The 20,940-nt window shown below is 37.7% G+C and overlaps 1 protein-coding gene across 1 annotated transcript in view; it reads right to left on the bottom strand.

Moving 5' to 3' along the window:
- The window catches only part of LOC133634125 (ribosomal protein S6 kinase beta-2-like), a 37,550-nt gene that overhangs the window by 7,490 nt on the left and 9,120 nt on the right, over positions 1 to 20,940 (bottom strand). Inside the window, exons 3-12 of the mRNA XM_062027154.1 lie at positions 20,856 to 20,893; positions 20,471 to 20,585; positions 16,368 to 16,436; positions 16,138 to 16,285; positions 13,727 to 13,784; positions 13,235 to 13,335; positions 8,842 to 8,932; positions 6,918 to 7,008; positions 4,075 to 4,182; positions 948 to 1,010 (exon numbers count right to left, since the gene is read on the bottom strand). Coding sequence (XP_061883138.1) covers positions 948 to 1,010; positions 4,075 to 4,182; positions 6,918 to 7,008; positions 8,842 to 8,932; positions 13,235 to 13,335; positions 13,727 to 13,784; positions 16,138 to 16,285; positions 16,368 to 16,436; positions 20,471 to 20,585; positions 20,856 to 20,893 — 882 coding nt within the window. The remainder of the gene's footprint in view (positions 1 to 947; positions 1,011 to 4,074; positions 4,183 to 6,917; positions 7,009 to 8,841; positions 8,933 to 13,234; positions 13,336 to 13,726; positions 13,785 to 16,137; positions 16,286 to 16,367; positions 16,437 to 20,470; positions 20,586 to 20,855; positions 20,894 to 20,940) is intronic.

Here is a 20,940-nt window from a genome sequence, read left to right as displayed (position 1 = left end):
TGGCACATTATGAAGCCTAAAATACCACAACGGAGACCCCCGGACTGTTGAACAACTTAAGCTGTACATCAAGCAAGAATGGGAAAGAATTCCACCTGAGAAGCTTAAAAAATGTGTCTCCTCAGTTCCCAAACGTTTACTGAGTGTTGTTAAAAGGAAAGGCCATGTAACACAGTGGTGAACATGCCCTTTCCCAACTACTTTGGCACATGTTGCAGCCATGAAATTCTAAGTTAATTATTATTTGCAAAAAAAAAAAGTTTATGAGTTTGAACATCAAATATCTTGTCTTTGTAGTGCATTCAATTGAATATGGGTTGAAAAGGATTTGCAAATCATTGTATTCCGTTTATATTTACATCTAACACAATTTCCCAACTCATATGGAAACGGGGTTAGTACATATACTGTACATATAAATATATATTGTTTTATTTCTTGTTTTATACATTATTTTATTTATTACGCTTTAATATTTAAATGGTACACTGCATGCCCTTTTTTTGTTAATCGTTTTTAATAAAGAAAAAGTCACTAAAAGTCTCTAGACATTTTAAAATTTCTAATTAATAAATGTACATATACATTTTTGGAGCCTTTTTAAAGAAAATCATATAGCAAATTATACGATGACATCATTGTGACCACGCCCCCACAGGAATCTTGGCAATCTAGGAGATACCTGTATAACGGTTTATCATTAATATCGATATTCGTTACAGGCCTAGTCCAGTCTTTCTCGAAATCATTGAAATTAGTGAATTATCCTTAACCCACAAAGTGAGAGCTAACTAACTTGGAGCTCCAGAATGAGGGAAACTATTTTCAAATGATCACACCAAGAGGAGGTTCTCAATGTGAGAATTGCAATACAGATGTAAAGGACAAAATATTTTGCAATGGCGAACAGTGAACATTCCTGTATGAATGGAAAAAAAAAAAGTTACTTGGATATCAGTGCAGTCTGTTTTGCTGGAGCCTAGTCTTTGGTGTGGATTCTTCTTCAACAACTGAAAGCAGAAGAACAAGGAACATACAATTATAAAAAGGAAAAGTTTTATACACAGGGTTTGTTTGAAATCAACCCTGTCCAAACACCTCAATACATTTTATTGTGCTATTTATAAAAGCCCTCCCGTCGGCAACTTGCCTCACCTGGCATTACTCATGTATACAGTATGTGTATATAATTTACATACAAACATATTTGTTTCACGGATGGGTTACTAAGGAAATGGAAATGTACAATTTTATGGAATAGGGCAGTGTTGTTTAAATCCATTAAATTTGTATCTTCAACTAGAAAATAGAATTTCTGTAGAAATTTTGTGTGAATGACCCAATGCTGCACCTGAACTGAAATGCAGAACGAATGTACAGTATTGTAAGAATATATTTGAATTTACGGTAGGAATGGTTTGAATATTGAAGAATGCGAGTTGAAATGCTAGTGGAAAGTAGAAGAAAGGATGGAAACAATTAAGACTGTGATATGGTTTGAATATAGAAATACTTTGATTGTAGGAATGATTTGAATGTTGAAATGGTTTGAATGTGGAAGATCGAAAACTGTACTGAAACGTACTATGAATATAGAAATGATAAATAAATGAAATAGTTGGAATTAAAACTATATGACAGATGTACGGCTGCAAAATTATCAAAATAAGATTCACACGTTTCATCCCACTTGGATTTGAACCCAAGTTACCGGGGTGGAAAGCAGGTATGTAATCAACTAACGGTAAGCAAAACACCCGAGCTGTCTAGACGATGTCCAACTTTGGATGTTAAAGAGAGCAACTGAAATTTACATGTAATTACCCAGAATTCTTTTCTGCAACGATACTGCATTTTCAGCTCTTTGTTAGGCATAAATCAACGTTTTTTTTTTATACAATCAAAATATTTTTCCTTGATTTACTTGCAAACAAGTTAACATTTAGGGGGAAAAGGTTGAAACCATAGCTAAGATTGACAGGGGAATTAAAGAGATCTGTGGTTCAATGATGTCACCTTATGCTTGAATCCACAAGTCAGCCAATATGATATGGCTGCATCACTACATATGTCACTGCTAGAGTTTCGTACATTGCCATTACAAGACTACGCCAATGGACTTGTTTGGCTTTGTAGAATTAATATTCCCTTCCAGAGAGTGAAGCTTCACAAAGTATGTTGCAAAAACATAATGAACTATTAAATTAAAGTAAAAGATATTAGGGACAATGAAATTATCACCGATATAATGCATATTAGCTACAAAACTGACTATTCATTGTACGGTACGGGGGTTTTGGTTCGGTTCGGAGGTGTACCGAACTAGTTTCCACACGGACATATTAAGTAGCGCACCGCACGTTGTGTAAACAATGCACATTGAGGCACAACACACGGCATGCTAGCAGCGACTGGGCTACGACAACATGTAAAAGTCAGAGCTGGAAGACCATCCTGCCTCGTTAAGATCTCCCGTTTGGGAACACTTCGGCTTCGTGGTGCAATAAAACAATGGAGGACGAGAGGCGGACAAAGCAAAAGCGGTTTGCCGACATTGTTCAGCAGCGGTAGAGTATGCTTCTCGCAACACGTCAAACATGCTAACCCATTTTATAGCGGCACCACCCCCAGGTGAACATCGCTTCAACGAAGAGAAAGACGAAGCCTCTCCTCGGCGAGTCAGGCAGGGCTAAAGCAATAACAAATGTTTTTATAGCAGCAGATTTAAGACCATATTGCATTAAAAACTAGATTTTGACCCACTCCTATGGTGGAAGAACAATGAGCCCATATATCCTCTTAGTGCCAAATTAGCCAGGCACTACCTCGCCATACCTGCTACCTCCGTGCCATTGTAACTGCAAGCAGGTCTGCTCTTTCTGCAGAAAATGTGGATAAACTGATTTTTCTGGCAAAAAACATGAAGATTGAGTGAAAGTCACCAGGGTTAATTGCTGGGGGGGGAAGAAAAGTTAATGTGAGGCTGAGTTGACTTGAAACTGTTTAATGTTGCACTTTTTGTATGTAGAAGAAAAGTTTTGTCATTGTATTTAATCTGAGCAACAACTTGAGGCAGTTTAATGTTGATTAACGTGGCCCCCGACTTAAACAAGTTGAAAAACGTATTGGGGTGTTACCATTTAGTGGTCAATTGTACGGAATATGTACTGTACTGTGCAATCTACTAATAAAAGTCTCAATCAATCAAAAAAAGCACTTTATATGTAGAAAGGTTTTGTTAAGAAACCATTCTGAGCCTTATCTTATTTAGTTTTTATTTGATATATGTTGACCACATTGACCCTGGCAATCGACCCTGTGTGTATGTTATTATCCTTATCATTCATGGCTGCCTGCTGTTGCACTGATCAGCCTAGTGGTGGCTCACATCCATCACACACAGAGCTATTTCTATTTTTGGGCAGAATTATTATAGTGTTCCCAATTTTAAAAGGATAAAGCCGTTGTTTACAAATTTGGTAAATAAATAACCAAAACATTAATATTTTGTTGTTTTCTTACTGTACCGAAAATGAACAGAACCGTGACCTCTAAACCGAGGTACGTACCGAACCGAAATGTTTGTGTACCGTTACACCCTTAGTCTTAATGCATTTCTGCCAAAGTACTGCACTGTGGCTAGTTTCAGACTAAATAACTGTTTTTTTACTTCAACAAATGCATTTCCTGAGTGTGTGGAACATTTACTTAGAGTCAATGTTAGTTTTAGGGTGAATGCCTGTGGGCAAAATATGAAACAAGATAAATCTGTGGAATTAGCTGAGTGGAATTTAAAAAGTGTTTTAACCGATACCCAATGTAGATAACTACAACACATTTTTTAACTCTTTCTTACATTACGATTTTTTTTTTAGGTTTCCCCATTAAACTGTCATTTGCAGGAAGGGTAACTCAAGTGAATTAATTGGCGGCAAAGTCGTTTTCTTTGGTAAGACAAAAATTCTCAAAAAACCCAAATTGGTTTAGAAGCTCCTGGATCTGCTTTACAAACTGATGGTTTGACAAGCCTAAATGTCTTATGTGTGTGCGTGTGTGTGCGTGCGTGTTACAGACCTTCTTGATGAGGTCCTTGGCATCAATGGTCAGGTACGGAGGAAGAATGAGCTTACATTTCAAGATCTTATCAATGGTCTTTTTTCGGTTTTCTCCTGTAAATGGAGGCTGGGGGGGGAAGGTAAAAAGAGGTTAGTTAAGTGCCGAAAGTCAGAGCGTATTTATTGTGCAAACATGGCAATTAATTAAGGAAAGAATCCTGTAAACAGTATAGTGTTGCAACAATTAATTATAATTCATTGTCAATCCAATCATATGTAGCAGCCCACCCCATTCAGCGGTGAATGGGGTGGTATCAGTTGCAACGCTAACTGATACCATTCCATGGATAAATAATAAATCCTAATAATTTTGAATGGCAAACACCAGGGGCTTCATGTATTAAGGGGGTCATATTATGATTGTTTTTCTATATTTATAACACTTCCTTGTGTCTACATAACATGTAATGGGGGTTCTTAGGTCATAAAGTTGCATAGATTATGTTTTACACCATCCTCAAGCCACTTTCAGGATGTGCCGTTTTGTGGGCGGTTTTATTTGCGTGCCTCCAATTCAATTGCATCGTCTCCCCGCCAGCCTTGTTGTAGTTTTTAGCGCTTCCATATCATGTCTACTGACAGATATAAGTTCGAACTATATGCTACTTTCTATTAGAAATGGCAACAGCGAAGGATGCATGTGCATGTACGAGCCAGTCTGCACTACAATAAAAGGATAGAGGAAAAACAAGGAACTTATTGACTACAACTTCGGACTACAATGACGGACTCGCGCAAAGCTCTTTGGGTAAATGTCTACCATACATGGATATATCCGCTGAGGTCACTCTTGGGGTAAAATGTCACAAATTAGGCAAATTCCAAATGGGTCGTTTACAGGAAGAACAAAGGGAGGCAAGATTGTTTTATAAATATCATTGCTATGCCTCATGGTTTGATTTCAAATTTCCGGGACTTATGCAGATCACAAATATACAAATACAACCCTAACCCTTTTAGACTTACATGGATTTTTTACAAAAAAATGGTAGACTAAAATCCAGAAAACGTTGGTACGCACAAACAAATTCAGATGTATTAAAGTGTGTGCACGAATTAATCCAAGCACATTTATTTTGTACGTCCCAATCAACGTGGAATGAAGTGCACATGCTTGAGTGGCTGCGCCTCTCCCTATCCACGTCTTCATTTAAATAGGCAAATAATATTTAAATTAGCCATGTGCCTGAGTTTACCACTTGCATAGTCAGAAAACACAACGATCATGAGCAAGACAGCAAAAAAATAAATAATTTCACCAACTATGACTTGGAGATGCTTCTTGCTGGATAGTAAAAATGTACTATATTCCAGTATTGTGGCAATTAGGTGCAGCAGCGCATGCGCCGGGGAAAAGGTGTGGTTTTTGTATTTTACATTTTATGCACAGGTGTTTAACGACTATACTTTGCACACAGAGATAATCGGGCTTGTTTGATCTTTAGATGAAGTTAGTGCCAGAAAAAAAAAAATTCGCTAACTTTAACCATTAACTCGTAATGATGCTGTAAAAACGGGATATAAAATGTAGGGCTGCAACTAACAACTAATTTGATAATCGATTAATCTGCTGATTATTAATCGGATAAAAGAGACAAACTACATTTCTATCCTTTCCAGTATTTTATTGAAAAAAAACAGCATACTGGCACTATACTTATTTTGATTATTGTTTCTCAGCTGTTTGTAAATGTTGCAGTTTATAAATAAAGGTTTAAAAAGAGAAAGAGAAAAAAAAGGGGCCTCTGCGCATAGATCCAACGAATCGATGACTAAATTAATGGCCAACTATTTTTATAATCGATTTTAATCGATTAGTTGTTGCAGCCCTAAAAAAATGTATACATGACGGGGATTAATATTAAGACACTTAAGTGACTAAATGCACTCACCAAGAAGCCACAAATGGCGCACAAAGCCAGCTTGTAGTCTGTTCCCAACCATGCTGTTACTTAAAATGAACCAGGTCAAATAGGTACAATGTTGCTTCATTGCATTTGCACATCACATGTGATCTGTACATTGATCGGATGAATGTCTTTTGGTGACATATACATATTTGCCATGATGGCGAGCAATGTGTGTGCAGTCAATAGCTCCGATTACATTAGGAAAACCGGCTGTTGCTTCAAATCGCATGTGAATTCTGGCTTGTTCAGCTGCCTTGTAAGAACATTTGATATACCTGGCCAATTGAATGTGTTTTATTCGCACCACTTTACCTAAGCTTTTGTATCCATTTGTCTAATTGCACACACAGGGGTGTGTTAACTGATTATATGTCTCGGAGGTGCACATAAATCATTCTGAGGAGTAATTGTTTGACATTTCTTTATTTAAGCAGTTACCCAGCATCAATTCTGAGTGTGGCCAAAGTATCCAGAGCATTTAGAAATAAGCGTGCGACAGCCGTGAAGTTGGCATTAGGCACCGCTCATTTCCACTTTGCGTTCGCTCTTAATACTTCTCAATTTTGCAAGGTTTTTGTGCGTATTCATGCTTAATACATGAGGCCCCAGATGATGAGGAAGCTGAGCTGTCCATTGTCATTGTTCAGTAGCAGTGTGTCCCCTACCATTGCTTATTCAGGAAAGTCAATTTATTTTCTGTATAGAACCAATTAAATACTTGAAGAATACCTTTGATATACAACAGGTCTATATCTTGTCCTTTTTAAAATTAAGTTCACATGCAGTTCAGCCAACCCAAACCAGCCAAACTGCTTTTACCTCAGGGACAAAGTGCAATTGTTTGTGACAATGTTTTAGTTCTCACCTCCTCTCTCAAAAACTTTCATCTTACCGATCCAGTCATCATGTCATACATCAGGCACCCAAGGCTCCACCAGTCTACTGCTCTGTTGTGGCCTGACCGCGTCAGGATCTCAGGGGCCCTATAACAGTGAGTTCAGAGAAAAAAACAGAAGAAAAATATTTATCAGGCTCTTGCTACAGACAGACACAATGTCAAAAGTGGGGTTGTTCTAATGTCAATACATGACCACTCGCAATGTAAAACAAACTGCTTTTGCAAATTAAAGACTATTTTTTTATCAAGCAGCATCTACAACAGTATCAGACAATGGAAACCTATTTTTTTTTGCATGTGTTTATATATTAATATTTTTAATGACCCGAATCATTTTCCTATACTTTCGTATATTCTATTTTGACAAATCAACCACATTGAGCGACCAGCAGTGGTTTACATTAGGGGAGTCCAGATATACTTTTTTAACTTTCAATATAATACCAATACTGGAGTCTTGATAACTGGCCAATACCGATATTGAGTCGGTACGATATCAGAACGAATCATACATACCTTTATTATTTTGTTGTGTGGAATGTTAGAAAAGACTTGATCAAGTGAAACCAGTCAAACTAAGAACAATGGTAGGTAGGAAAAACATGAATTCAAGACTTATACTAGTCCAAGGTCAGAAAACGGACATGTTGCATCACTACAGACCCCTCACACCCTGGTCACAAACTGCTTAAACTCGTTCCTTCCGGCAGGCGTTACTAATTACTGTATAACAAAACAACCCATCAGAACAGTTTCTTCCCCCAGGCTATCACTTTGAAAACCGCTGAACAGTCAGTGTCAGACCTGTTGCTGTGAAATAACCCTGAAACTAATCATACACTGTAAATGTACTATATCATGTTCACTTCATCATCCTTATTTACCACTGCGCTACCATCTTATTAGCCTTGGACATATTAGCCATTTAATTGTTTATATTTTAGTTAATTGTTAATATATATTGTTTACATTGAACAAAGAGCACCGTCTACAGTAACACGTCAAATTCCATGTGTGTTAAGCACACCTGGCCAATAAAGCTGAGTCTGATATACAACTGTAATTATTTAATTAAAATACAAGACCAACCTTGTGTGCTTATTGGAGGACATTTACTGTTAACTGGCTGTAGCACTTTGCACAAATAAACGCGCTGCAAGACTGCTTGTAAACGGAGCGCTTATATCAAGAGATTTTGGATGCAAACCGATTTAATCAGATACTTGTTTTTTTTTACTTGTTTTATTTCTGCTGATTTCAGGCCAATATCTGTTATCACTATCCGATCAGGACACAGTTAATTTCATCAATTTTGGCTCTAAAAGATTAAGGTCAACTTTCACCTTTTCCCACAATTTCACCGCAACACAAACATTTTTAAAATAAAAACACTGCAACGTCCATCGCTATTTATGGGAACCACAAAATTAGGCATTAAAGTCCCCAATAATTTCAAAGAAGGCCTGCAAAGTCTTGGGGGCACTGTTTATTAGATTTAGTGCTCATTAACCTGGTAGGCAATGTTAATCATTTTAAATTTACATAATATTTCCTTAAGAATATCAATGTGTAGTTGTCTAGGGAAAAATGACAACCATACATGTTGATATGCACTTAGATTACATTGATAATTCCCTTTATACTCACTTAAAAGGTTTCAACTTTGATATTGTTACACATGTTGCTGTGGAACAATCGCAGGAGTTCAAAGACCACAAAAGTATGGAGGCCCATAATTTATTTACATCTCCGTAGGTCCACAAAATACGCATTAAGACAAAAAGTGTAGATTGTGTGTGTGTGTGTGTGTGTGTGTGTGTGTGTGTGTGTGTGTGTGTGTGTGTGTGTGTGTGTGTGTGTGTGTGTGTGTGTGTGTGTGTGTGTGTGTGTGTGTGTGTGTGTGTGCAGCATTACTCACATGTACTCTATTGTGCCACAGAATGTGTGCGTGATGCTTCCATCATGAATTGACTCCTTGCAGAGACCAAAGTCAGTTAGCTTGATGTGCCCTTTAAATAATAAGACAAATTAGACTCACAGTGAACTCAAGTTTAATCATTGACATTAAATTAAATTATTAATATAAGATTAGCCCTGACTAAACATTGTAAATGGGTTATACTTTTATAGCTTTTTCTACCTTCAAGTTACTCAAAAGCGCTTTGACACTATGTCCACATTCACACACACATTCACACACTGATGGCGGGAGCTGCCATGCAAGGCCCTAACCACGACCCATCAAGAGCAAGGGTGAAGTGTCTTGCCCAAGGACACAACAGACGTGACTAGGATGGCGGAAGCTGGGGATCGAACCAGGAACCCTCAGGTTGCTGGCACGGCCGCTCTCCCAACCGAGCCACGCCGTCTACAATGAAGTAACAGGAAGTAGAGATGTAAAGCTATACCTTCTCATTTAAAAAATATACATATCTGTTGATTGTAATAAATCTGAAAAATGTATGCATGTACGCCAAACACAAAAAGGCTCGACTGATGCGTGCGGTTGCTTCTCGTTTGTTTAATACAAGCAGTTGTGATACACAGCACAAGCATGTTCAATATAAAAGTAGTTTTAACTGAATTTGACCAAAGAATATTAATCAAAAAACAGTTATGCCTCACACAAGCAATGATGGCAAAAATGTTTCACATGCAAAGGTGACATATACAGCAACGGACTGCACAAATGCGTCTGCTAAGACCCAGACAATACATCCAAAATGAAACAAGTGTTTTTATTCCATATGCATAATCAATCAAAACAGACAACTATACATAATTGTTTCGGATCACAATATAATAACTTAAGAAATTAATAATAGTGATATTAATACTAGGCCTATAGCAGGGGTGGGCAATTAATTTTTACCGGGGGCCGCATGAGCAACCCGAGCACTGCTGGAGGGCCACATCGACAATATTTCAATTAAATTTTGCTCAATATTATTTTTGATATATAGCGTAAGATAAATACTAATAATAATAATAATTAATAATTAATAATAATAATAATAAGACTTTCATTTAACCTAACTTAACTTTATACCAAAAGCACTGCTTTGGAAATCATTTGTACCCCTTTCAGAGATCACATTTAGTTCCACTTAAACATCCTCATGTTGCACAAGCATAGGATGAAGTGTGCATTCCTGTAACTTTCTCTAGTAACAGCATTCCATGATTAATATAAATAAATTAACATTAATAATAAATGACAGTAAAATAAGCACACGTATGACTGAGGAGTCATAGTGTAACTTTGTGTGGTGTTTGAGTTGTCCGACTTTTTGTGTGGCCATAAACGCACCAGTGGCTTAGTGGTATGCGTGTTAGTGACAGATGACACGTTGGTTTTGGCCTGGTTTGTACGGCAGAAAATGACTAGTTTTTCGAGATAAAAGTTTTTTACTCATGTTTTTGGTGTGGTTATGGCCGAATATAAACGGTTTTGCTCAATAAAGTGATCGATATAATTCCTAGCCTCGAAGCATCTCGATAGACGTTACAATAATTGAACGGTGTTCAATTGAACGGTGTTGACGAACACCGTTAGGGCCACTTGTTGTCACTGTCACTCAGAGTTGCATTGCAAAATTACACAGAATAAATGTGTTTATTTTGTTTAGAATTCAGATTGGATTTGATTTGGTGCGCGGCATATATTTGCTGTGCGCAGAGGACGCTTGAGCAGTGCGCAATTGCGCAGGCGCGCACCTTACAGGGAACGTTGCTTGGCAGTCAATGTCTTGTTGAAAACATGGCATTCGTCATCAACTTTTCTCTTTTTAGCGTCTCGGGTGTAAACCGTGCATCACTTGTCGCTGTGCACCTTCACTTACAGGTTACACACGGACATACGCCCATAAATAACACTTCTCAAAATAAAAGCAGCATAGTTGTATTGCGCGCACGACATAGATGTTTTTTCAACTTTATTTTGTAATTTGTGATTGCAGCTGTTCACATTCACTCACAATCACGCACGCGCATACGTACACACGGAAGTAATACAAATAACGCTTTTCAAAACAAAAGCAGCACCGTTGTATTGCACACTCGACATAGATACTTTTTTAAATTTATTTTGTAATTTATGATTGGCCTCACGCGGGCCGGACAGGGTCGCACAAAGGGCCGGATGCGGCCCACGGGCCGCAGAATGCCCAGGTCTGGCCTATAGGCTACAAAGGCAACCGCATTGTCGCAACGAGATTTGGCTCACAACATCATAACTTCAGAAAAATGAATTGCCGTACATTAACAACATGGGCTGTGGTGTACACACACACAAATTATTTGGAAATGATTCGGCAAGAAGCGCAAACACCCTGTGCCAATTGGGCACACACTTAAAAGGGAACTGCATCGTTCACAATCATTATGAAAGACAAGACGACTGATGTATTTTTTTTTAATGCATTCTAAATATTAAATAAATGCCATCAAAAGTCTACTTACAGATCGGAGCCGACCTATTCTGCCTATAAATCCCCTTAAAAAATCCAAACACTTCCGATTAAGTTTTCATATACATGCTTTAATTATATGTAATATAGTAATGGGCACATTTATAACGACATTTAATATTAATGTATTTTGCTCATTTTAAACATATGCGGTGCAATAATAGCAAAAATGCATCACAACGTTCGCATTTTTACCCCACTACTCACTGATTTCTACTCACTGCAGACTTTGAGAGCCGACAAACATAATAAAACATCACTTACTGTGCAATGTTTGCTGTCATCAGGATACGAACTGCAAGAATGTTCATATATTCCCGTTTAGATGAAGAATAATCCTCGCGATGAAAAGGGTGGTAGAATCAACCGCATTTTTGTGTCTTTCTCACCATTTCCGTGTCTAAATTAGCTGTCAAAGTGTACCAACTTGTCGGAATACATCCTCGTTCTTCTACTATCAAGGTGAGATGCATGATTTATGATCTATAATAAAATTTGACGAGCAAAGAATCGAGGACGCAGCTGATCAGTCGATCATGTCAACATTGGCACGCAAGGTTGTGATCACGGCGCTGCTATAAATAGTTTGTCTGTGTTCGCGCTTATAATAACAATATCAATAATACTTAGTTAATATACAAGTAACAAAATGTAAATGGAGTACCGTATTTTTCGGACTACAAGTCACAGTTTTTTTCATAATTTGGCCGGGGGTGCGACTTATACTCAGGAAATTATTAACACATTACCGTAAAATATCGAATAATATTATTTAGCTCATTTACGTAAGAGACTAGACGTATAAGATTTCATGGGATTTAGCGATTAGGAGTGACAGATTGTTAGGTAAACGTATAGCATGTTCTATATGTTATAGTTATTCGAATGACTCTTAACATAATATGTTACGTTAACATACCAGGCACGTTCTCAGTTGGTTATTTATGCGTCATATAACGTACACTTATTCAGCCTGTTGTTCGCTATTCTTTATTTATTTTAAATTGCCTTTCAAATGTCTATTCTTGGTGTTGGCTTTTATCAAATAAATGTCCCCAAAAAATGCGACTTATACTCCAGTGCGACTTATATATGTTTTTTTCCTTCTTTATTATGCATTTTCGGCAGGTGCGACTTATACTCCGGTGCGACTTATACTCCGAAAAATACGGTATTATTGTTAGTATTTTTGGCATTTTGGATGTTTTTATTGGGTTTTATGGGCAGAATAGAGGACCTCCCATTGGCTCCGCAGAAAGCAGACTTTTATTTACGAGTTAGAATGCATTTTAAAAAAATACATCTGTCTTTCATAATGATTGTGAAATAAGTGCAGTTCCCCTTTAAAGAGTGTGAAAGGAAGTGGCGGATCACCTTGGGGAATCTAAAACAAAAATAGTACATGACACATCCTTTTGTGCATTTGTTACAGTAAACATTGCGAGCTCCCGCCAAGCAAAGGCAGCAAGACAGTCAAGACAAAGCTAATGGCAGAAAAGTCGAGCTGCAATGAGTTTCATAGGTGAGTGATCAGACCCGCTGGCATCGATTGGCTTAGCCAGCAGCAAACATGTGTGACTATTGTTAGGCTAGCCTAGCCTAACGGGCGAGTAAATAAAACACTCCCCCTGACACACACAGGCCAGTACAAGCAGGCAAGCGGAAATTGGATTGGATCAGAATGGCTACTTGTGAACCTTTCAATGTTTTTCAACTTGAATAAATACAAATATTTAAAAACATATAGAATGCTGGGGGACGGGGCGCATAACTGAGGCTAAACAGATTTCTGACGGGGCTATAGCATATCCTAACCTGACGCCAAATCATATTTTCAATTACCTTGGTGATTAAGCATGATGTTCTCAGGTTTGAGGTCTCTGTAAATAATTCCAGAGGAGTGGAGATGACCAAGAGCCAATATGATCTCTCCTAGATAGAAACTGCAGACATAAAAATTGTTAACATCAAAGGACTGGAAATTATTACCCAAAAGCAAGTGCACAATTCCAAAGGTTTTGATGCTGCGTACTATTCGTATTACAAACGCAATGGTGTTGATATTATCCTGCCAGAAACATAGCATCTACATATCTTGACTACAATGATAAAATCAAACTTTGACTTGACCTGTTATTCGTGAAGGACAAAAACAATCGTGATTTAAACTTCTATGTACTAATTACCGTACACTCAACTCTTAAAACAGACAAAAAATGCTTTTGAGTTGCATTCTGGGTTTTTTCATATTTTATACAGTGCCCAGAATGAATTTAGTACAGCGAAACATGAAACTACCACATTATGTTCAAAAGAAGAAGAGAGCATTATTACCAAGCCGTGTCCTCCAAGAAGATGCCTTCCTTCTCCAATTGCATGAAAAGTTCCCCTCCTGATAACAAATGCACATAAGTTACAAAAGTCCAGTTTTACACAGTAAAGGTACAGTGGAAACTATGTCTACAAGTGTCTTTTTTTTTTAATACATACAAAAAAATTAAACTTCAATGTGGATGTAGTTATTTAAAAAAAAAAAGGTTTGTTTATTGTGTTTTGTGTTTTTTTTTTATTAATCAAATAATCAATCAAACAAATCGATAACCAAAATATTTGATAGCTGCAGCCGTAGCTGGTTCCCACATTTGTTTGTCTGTATTTGCGTATTTACCGCAAAACTTTGATTGATGCCCAAATGTTATGATAGCAAGGGTGTTTTACTTTCATTCAATACCTTTCATTATATACTGAGCTCTGTGATGTCACACAACACAAACTTTTTAAGGAAAAATGATAACATGCATTCCTTTTTATCACTGAAATACACCTTTGTGAGAGTTCACTTTTTTCAAAGTAGATTTAAGATCATTGTTTTCATTACATTTGCAGTGTCTTACCTAGGGATGTCCCGATCCAGGTTTTTGCACTTCCGATCCGATACCGATATTGTTTTTGCACTTCCGATCCGATACCGATACTGACCGATACTGGCCTATCCGAGCATGTATTAAAGTTTAAAGTTATTTAGCCTACTTAGTTGTCAGAATCATGTTGAAAAGGGTTTTAGTACTCTTGATAACAACTAGCCAGCTGAATTAGGGGAGTTTGAATAATACACAATCATTGGTAACAAGAAACTGACCTGTTTATTCAAGGATAAACACAAAATAGACAAAATTATACATGACAAACAGAAATGGCATCACTGAACTAGGGCTGGGCGATATGGCCTTTTTTTAATATTGCGATATTTTAAGGCCATATTGCGATACACGATATATATCTCGATATTTTGCCTTAGCCTTGAATGAACACTTTATGCATATAATCACAGCAGTATGATGATGCTATGTGTTTTGATTGATTGATTGAGACTTTTATTAGTAGGTTGCACAGTGAAGTACATATTCCGTACAATTGACCACTAAATGGTAACACCCGAATAAGTTTTTCAACTTGTTTAAGTCGGGGTCCACTCAAATTGATTCATGATACAGATATACACTATCAGATATATACTATCACCAAAATACAGTCATCACACAAGATAATCACATTGAATTATTTACATTATTTATAATCCGGGGTGTGGAGGGGGGCGCCGGATGTAAGTGTCAAAAAGACAGCCAAAAGACTTTGATATGAGAATAAATCTAAAGTTAAAACATAGGGTAGAAATGCACCCATTTGCAGGAAATGTAGTCTTGATTTTCAAAAAAGGCTTGCATGTCTACATTAAAACATTCTTCTTCATACTGCATTAATATATGCTACTTTTAAACTTTCATGCAGAGAAGGAAATCACAACTAAAAAAATCACTAATTTTTTCATACGGTGTTGATGTGGAAATTTTTGCCTCTGCATTTTGATGGTGTGGGCGTGTGGCACCGAATGGAGATAAGCGTCTCGACAGACGTTACAATATTTGAACAATGATGACGAAAACTGTTTACTCTGTCGTGTCCGTGTGTCAAAAATTGTAATGCGCTTATTTTTTTATTTGATTTTGTGCGTGGCATTTAATTGCTATGCGCAGAGGACGCTTGAGCAGTGCGCAATTGCACAGGCGTGCACCTTAGAGGGAACGTTGCTCGCACGGCTGCGCTAGCATCACAGCTAACGTTAGCCATGCTGCTACCTCTCTGCTCGGGGAGGGCGTATACGTATGTGACGTATGACGTGACAGTATGTGACGTGTGTAAGGTGCGCTTGCTGTCTGTGAGAGGGAGACACAGAAAAGAGTGAGAAGAGCCTGTCGTGTAATGCCAGTAGCTAAAAGCAACTGCGTGAGAATCCACAGACCTGTGGATGTGTTGAAGGTGTGCTAGAAGATGCGGAACGGAAATTAGAGAGCTGCAGAAAAGTGGAATGTATTATTTAAATCGGTGCGTTGGAAAACACGAACCGGAGGTTTTTTTAAAAAATTGGATCTGGATCGGCATTTTCCCATGCCTTGCCGGTACGCATTTTTTGGCAAATATCGGCGGCCGATCCGATCCAAATATCAGATCGGGACATCCCTAGTCTTACCAGGTACAATGTTTAGGAACTTACAAACATGACCTGATTTGATATTTTGGATTCATGTTTTGACAAAAACACGTTCATGACCAATTAAAAATTACTCTCAACCCCTTTGCTTCTTACAATTTATCCATAATTATATTTAAAATGGACAAACTGACAAACAGATTTATCTTCATACAAAGTAGCATGGATTGCTTCAATATGGACCTCTGTCTCTTACCACTTAAGTACTCCAAGATGAGGTACAGTTTCCCACCGGTCTGGAAGGCGTAGAGGAGATCCACAATGAAAGGATGTCTCACCGTCTCCAGGATTTCCCTTTCTGCGCGTGTATGGGCAGTGTCTTTAGCGTTACACACTATTTTGGCCTTAAACATAGAAAGAGGCAAAACGTTTGGCAGGAACATGGATTGTTTTCTTGTTTCAAGGATGTTAAATGATGTATTCTACCTTTCTCAGAACTTTCATGGCAAATATTTTTCCTGACAGGGCACCTTGAACTTTTTTCACCTGAAAAACCTAAAAGAAAATATATGTTGGCTTTAGGTCAAAAACACAAAGTGTTGGTGTTCTAAGAGGTATCACAAAACACGGTTTCTTTTAACCTGTTCAGTCCAGATATTTATTTTGTGTGCTATCAGCACCAAATGTTCTGCAAACATTTCACATGGAGGGGAAAAAACATCAAGCTTCAACAAATCAAAACTTTTTAGCCACCTGATAGCCAGCATCGCTATGACTGTTTTGAAACCCTACAAAGACTCCTGCTGCTAAAAGGCCGCCCCAAATAAAGCCGGAAAAAAAAAGTGTGCATAACATACGGTTAAATCTAAATAAATAAAAATATAGATATAAATATGTTATTGGTTATTGTATCAATAGCAGGTTGTTGTATCATAATTACTGTATATTAAATTGAGTGTGCTAGTCTCGTCTTGTGTTGAGTCTTACCAAGTGTAACATGTATCTTAGTTGTAGTTTTGATTATCAAATTTGGTTTGACGCATGCAACACGACGAGTTCCATGTTACGTAATTCAATCAATCAAACACGAGAGAGTTGACTGGACGTTAAGACGATGGAAAAGACATTGCGGCCAAAAATCTAAACTTTGTGTGAATATGTTGACAAATAAACACCTTTCTTGTCTTTAACTAAAGAAGAGCAGGCAGTGGCTAACACTTCCTTATACTGTCTGTAACATGAGGGAGAAATGAAATAAGCCAGCTTGAAAGATTTCTCAACTATAAGCTCTGTAAAGTAGCCCAGAATTGTTTTTATTTTCCATCCATCCATCCATCTATTTTCTAACGCTTGTCCCTCTCGGGGTCACGGGGGTTGCTGGCGCCTATCCCAGCTGCATTTGGGCGTAAGGCGGAGTACACCCTGGACAAGTCAACACCTCATCGCATTTATGCAATATTATAAAGTTCCTCACAAGGAAGACTTATATTAATAAGCAATATGACTAAATTGTGTTATTATTTGGCATCTGTACCAGTACTAAAATGTATTTCAACACTTTTCAAAATAAAAAGGAGCACAAAAAAAGCATTATTGGCTTTATTTTAACAGAAAATCTTATGATACATTAAACATATGTTTCCTGTTGCAATTAAATAAGAATTTTTGGCAATAAATAACATAGCACACATACTAGAAAACTTCTCTTTTAGTCGCAAGTAAGCAAACAGGTTATACAAGCTCCTAAGTTGCCTGCTGACGCATGCAGTGACATATTGTGTAATTTTCAACATGGACGAACGAGCAAAAATGCCTTCATGATCACGTGATGGCAACAAACAAAGAGACAATGTCCGACATAATTTTTCCAACTAGGAAACAAATACACTTTAAGATGTTAAATATCTATTGACCGTATTTTCCAGACCATAGGGCGCACCGGATTATAAGGCGCACTGCTGATTAATGGTCTATTTTTAATCTTTTTTCATATAGGGCGCAATAAAGGAGTCATATTATTTATTTTTTTTCTAAATTGAAAAGACTTCCTTGTGGTCTACATAACATGTAATGGTGGTTCTTTGGTCAAAATGTTGCATAGATTATGTTTTACAGATCATCTTCAAGTCGCTTTCTGACAGTCGCTTCCTAAATCGCCGTTTTGTGGGCGGTCTTAGTTACGTGGCTCACCTTCGACAGCGTCTTCTCCCCATCATCTTTGTTGTAGCAGTGTAGCGTGCAAGGACGCGAGTGGAAGAAGTGTCTAAATACGGAGCTAACTGTTATAATGACATTCAGACTTTACTTAAATCAATAACGGAGCAGCATCTCCTAAGCCGTGGCTCACTAGTGCAACAACAACACCGGAAATGTGTGCCGTGAAAACCCATCCAACCGAAACTCTGTAATGACTAAAGTTCCGTGGGTGAATTATGTAAACCCACTCACTACACTGGTAGTTTTTAGCGCTTCCATAGTGAGATATAAGTTAGAACTTTACGCTACTTTATATTAGAAATGGCAACAGCAGAGGGTGAATGCCCCATAGCAAGAAGAAGCTTATCGACTACACCATTGGCACGGACTACAGTGGCGGACATGCGCAAATTTTCAGGCCTTATGCATAACTCAAATACACATCAGCCAGTACCAGAAGGTAAGAAAAGTTGGTTTTGCATAATATTGTGAAACAAAACACCAGATAATATGTCTGCTAATGGGTGCCATTTTGTGGTCCTTATACACACACCATAGCAATACTTGTATCTCTGACTTCGATAGCCGTAATGGGCCGACAATCCATCAAGCGGTGCGGCTTCAAAGTCATACTAAAACATGTTGACAGATTTTTGAGTGCCGTGTGTAATGTTCTTTATTTTCAATGGAACATTTAAAGTTTTGGTGTTGTTTACTGGCGTCAAATTGCAGTCTACACGTATCTCTTATGTGTGACTACCATCTACTGGTCACACTTATTATACCATCCATCCATCCATTTCCTACCGCTTATTCCCTTCGGGGTCGCGGGGGGCGCTGGATACCATGTACCAATTAAATTCCTTCGAGGTCGGTAAGAACAACCTGAATGATTCCGTAATTTAGGCGCACCGGGTTACAAGGCGGACGGTCGATTTTTGAGAAAATTAAAGGATTTTAAGTGCGCCTTATAGTTTGAAAAATACGGTACGTTTGGGTGATACAACAATTTTGGTTATAGATCCAATACCAAATAGTTACGGGCCATATATTGGTCATAATTAAAGTTATCCTGGGTCCTTGGACAAATTTCTTGAGTTTATAAACAATAAAAAAATTACAAGAGGATTGTGTGACATGATAAAAAAAATATTGATCGAATCATTGTAGTATCGACTATATACCGTATTTTTCGGCGTATAAGTCGCTCCGGAGTATAAGTCGCACCGGCCGAAAATGCATAATAAAGAAGGAAAAAAACATATATAAGTCGCACTGGAGTATAAGTCGCATTTTTGGGGGAAATTTATTTGATAAAATCCAACACCAAGAATAGACATTTGAAAGGCAATTTAAAATAAATAAAGAATAGTGAACAACAGGCTGAATAAGTGTACGTTATATGAGGCATAAATAACCAACTGAGAACGTGCCTGGTATGTTAACGTAACATATTATGGTAAGAGTCATTCAAATAACTATAACATATAGAACATGCTATACGTTTACCAAACAATCTGTCACTCCTAATCGCTAAATCCCATGAAATTTTATACGTCTAGTCTCTTACGTAAATGAGCTAAATAATATTATTTGATATTTTACGGTAATGTGTTAATAATTTCACACATAAGTCGCACCCCCGGCCAAACTATGAAAAAAACTGCGACTTATAGTCCGAAAAATACGGTACTGCTCTTGTACATAGTATCGTTACAGTTGATATTTGTATAGATTCATCCATTTGTTTAAATTCAGCTAGCTAGCTTGCTGTTCGCGGTTAGCTATTGTATCTTCCTACGTTGTGTAGTGAAGCATGCTTAGCCATTCCTCGTCCTGCAGAGATGATACTTGTATGAAACATCATGGAGGCGAGGATTAGTGATTTAGAACTAGCTAAAACACTGTAGAGGAATGTTAGCCACTACTATGTTTTAAACACCACTAGTAGATCGGTGCTTCAGTGTTTAAATCTTCACCTTTATTGTTAGTTTTAAGTCAAAATACATCCATTCTCCTCCTCTAATATTCACACTGCAAGTGTTCTGTGCATGCGTTGACTCATATATGCGCCGAGCCTCTTATTACAGGCAACGTCACCACGGCGTGTCATAATGTCCATGAAAAATAAATACCAGTGTTTTTCAATGGCAGTATAGTATTAGTACCGGTATACCGTACAACCCTGTAACTAAAGGAGCTGACTGTCAAGAGTTGATAAAAGAGCGAAGGGACATAGGTTCAAATGCAGTTTATTGCATGTAGTATGTTTTGATTTCCTAATTGATTTAACAGTGATTTGTGATGGAAATTAAAATCCCTTATTTAAACCAATTTTCCTGGGAAATGTCCTATATGGTGAAATGCCCATGTTGGCAGGTATACGAACTTACCTTGCCATATGCACCTTTTCCAAGCACAGTGAGAAGCTCAAAGCAGTCAGGTCCAACTCTCTCACTGTCTCTGTTCACACTTTCACTGGTCAGGACCACCTCCTCTTTCGGTACACTGGATGATGGAACAAACGTAGAAGAAGAGTGACTTCCGCAATATGCATTCTGTGTCAATTTTTCAGCACTTAAGACGCAAATTGCCCAGAGCACTCTACATTCTGATTGAATGCATTATCTTAATGCATATTACTTTTCCAGGAATTGTAACTTTTAGAAATGTTGGTATATGGTTGTATCCAAATCTCATCATTATTGTGCAATAAAAACAAAGGAGTTAAATTCAATTTAGTATCTGTTTTTAATCATAATGACAAATTGGACTCACTTCTCAGGCTCTGTCACAGTGCCGTCACAAATCTCATCCTATAGATATGGCACAAAAAGCCCAAACATGAAAACAAAGTAATGGT

The sequence above is a fragment of the Entelurus aequoreus genome, linkage group LG18 (assembly GCF_033978785.1).
Source record: "Entelurus aequoreus isolate RoL-2023_Sb linkage group LG18, RoL_Eaeq_v1.1, whole genome shotgun sequence".
In the NCBI taxonomy this organism is placed as follows: domain Eukaryota; kingdom Metazoa; phylum Chordata; class Actinopteri; order Syngnathiformes; family Syngnathidae; genus Entelurus; species Entelurus aequoreus.
The sequence above is the reverse complement of the archived record's forward strand: the minus strand, read 5'-3'. Positions and strand labels throughout refer to the sequence as shown.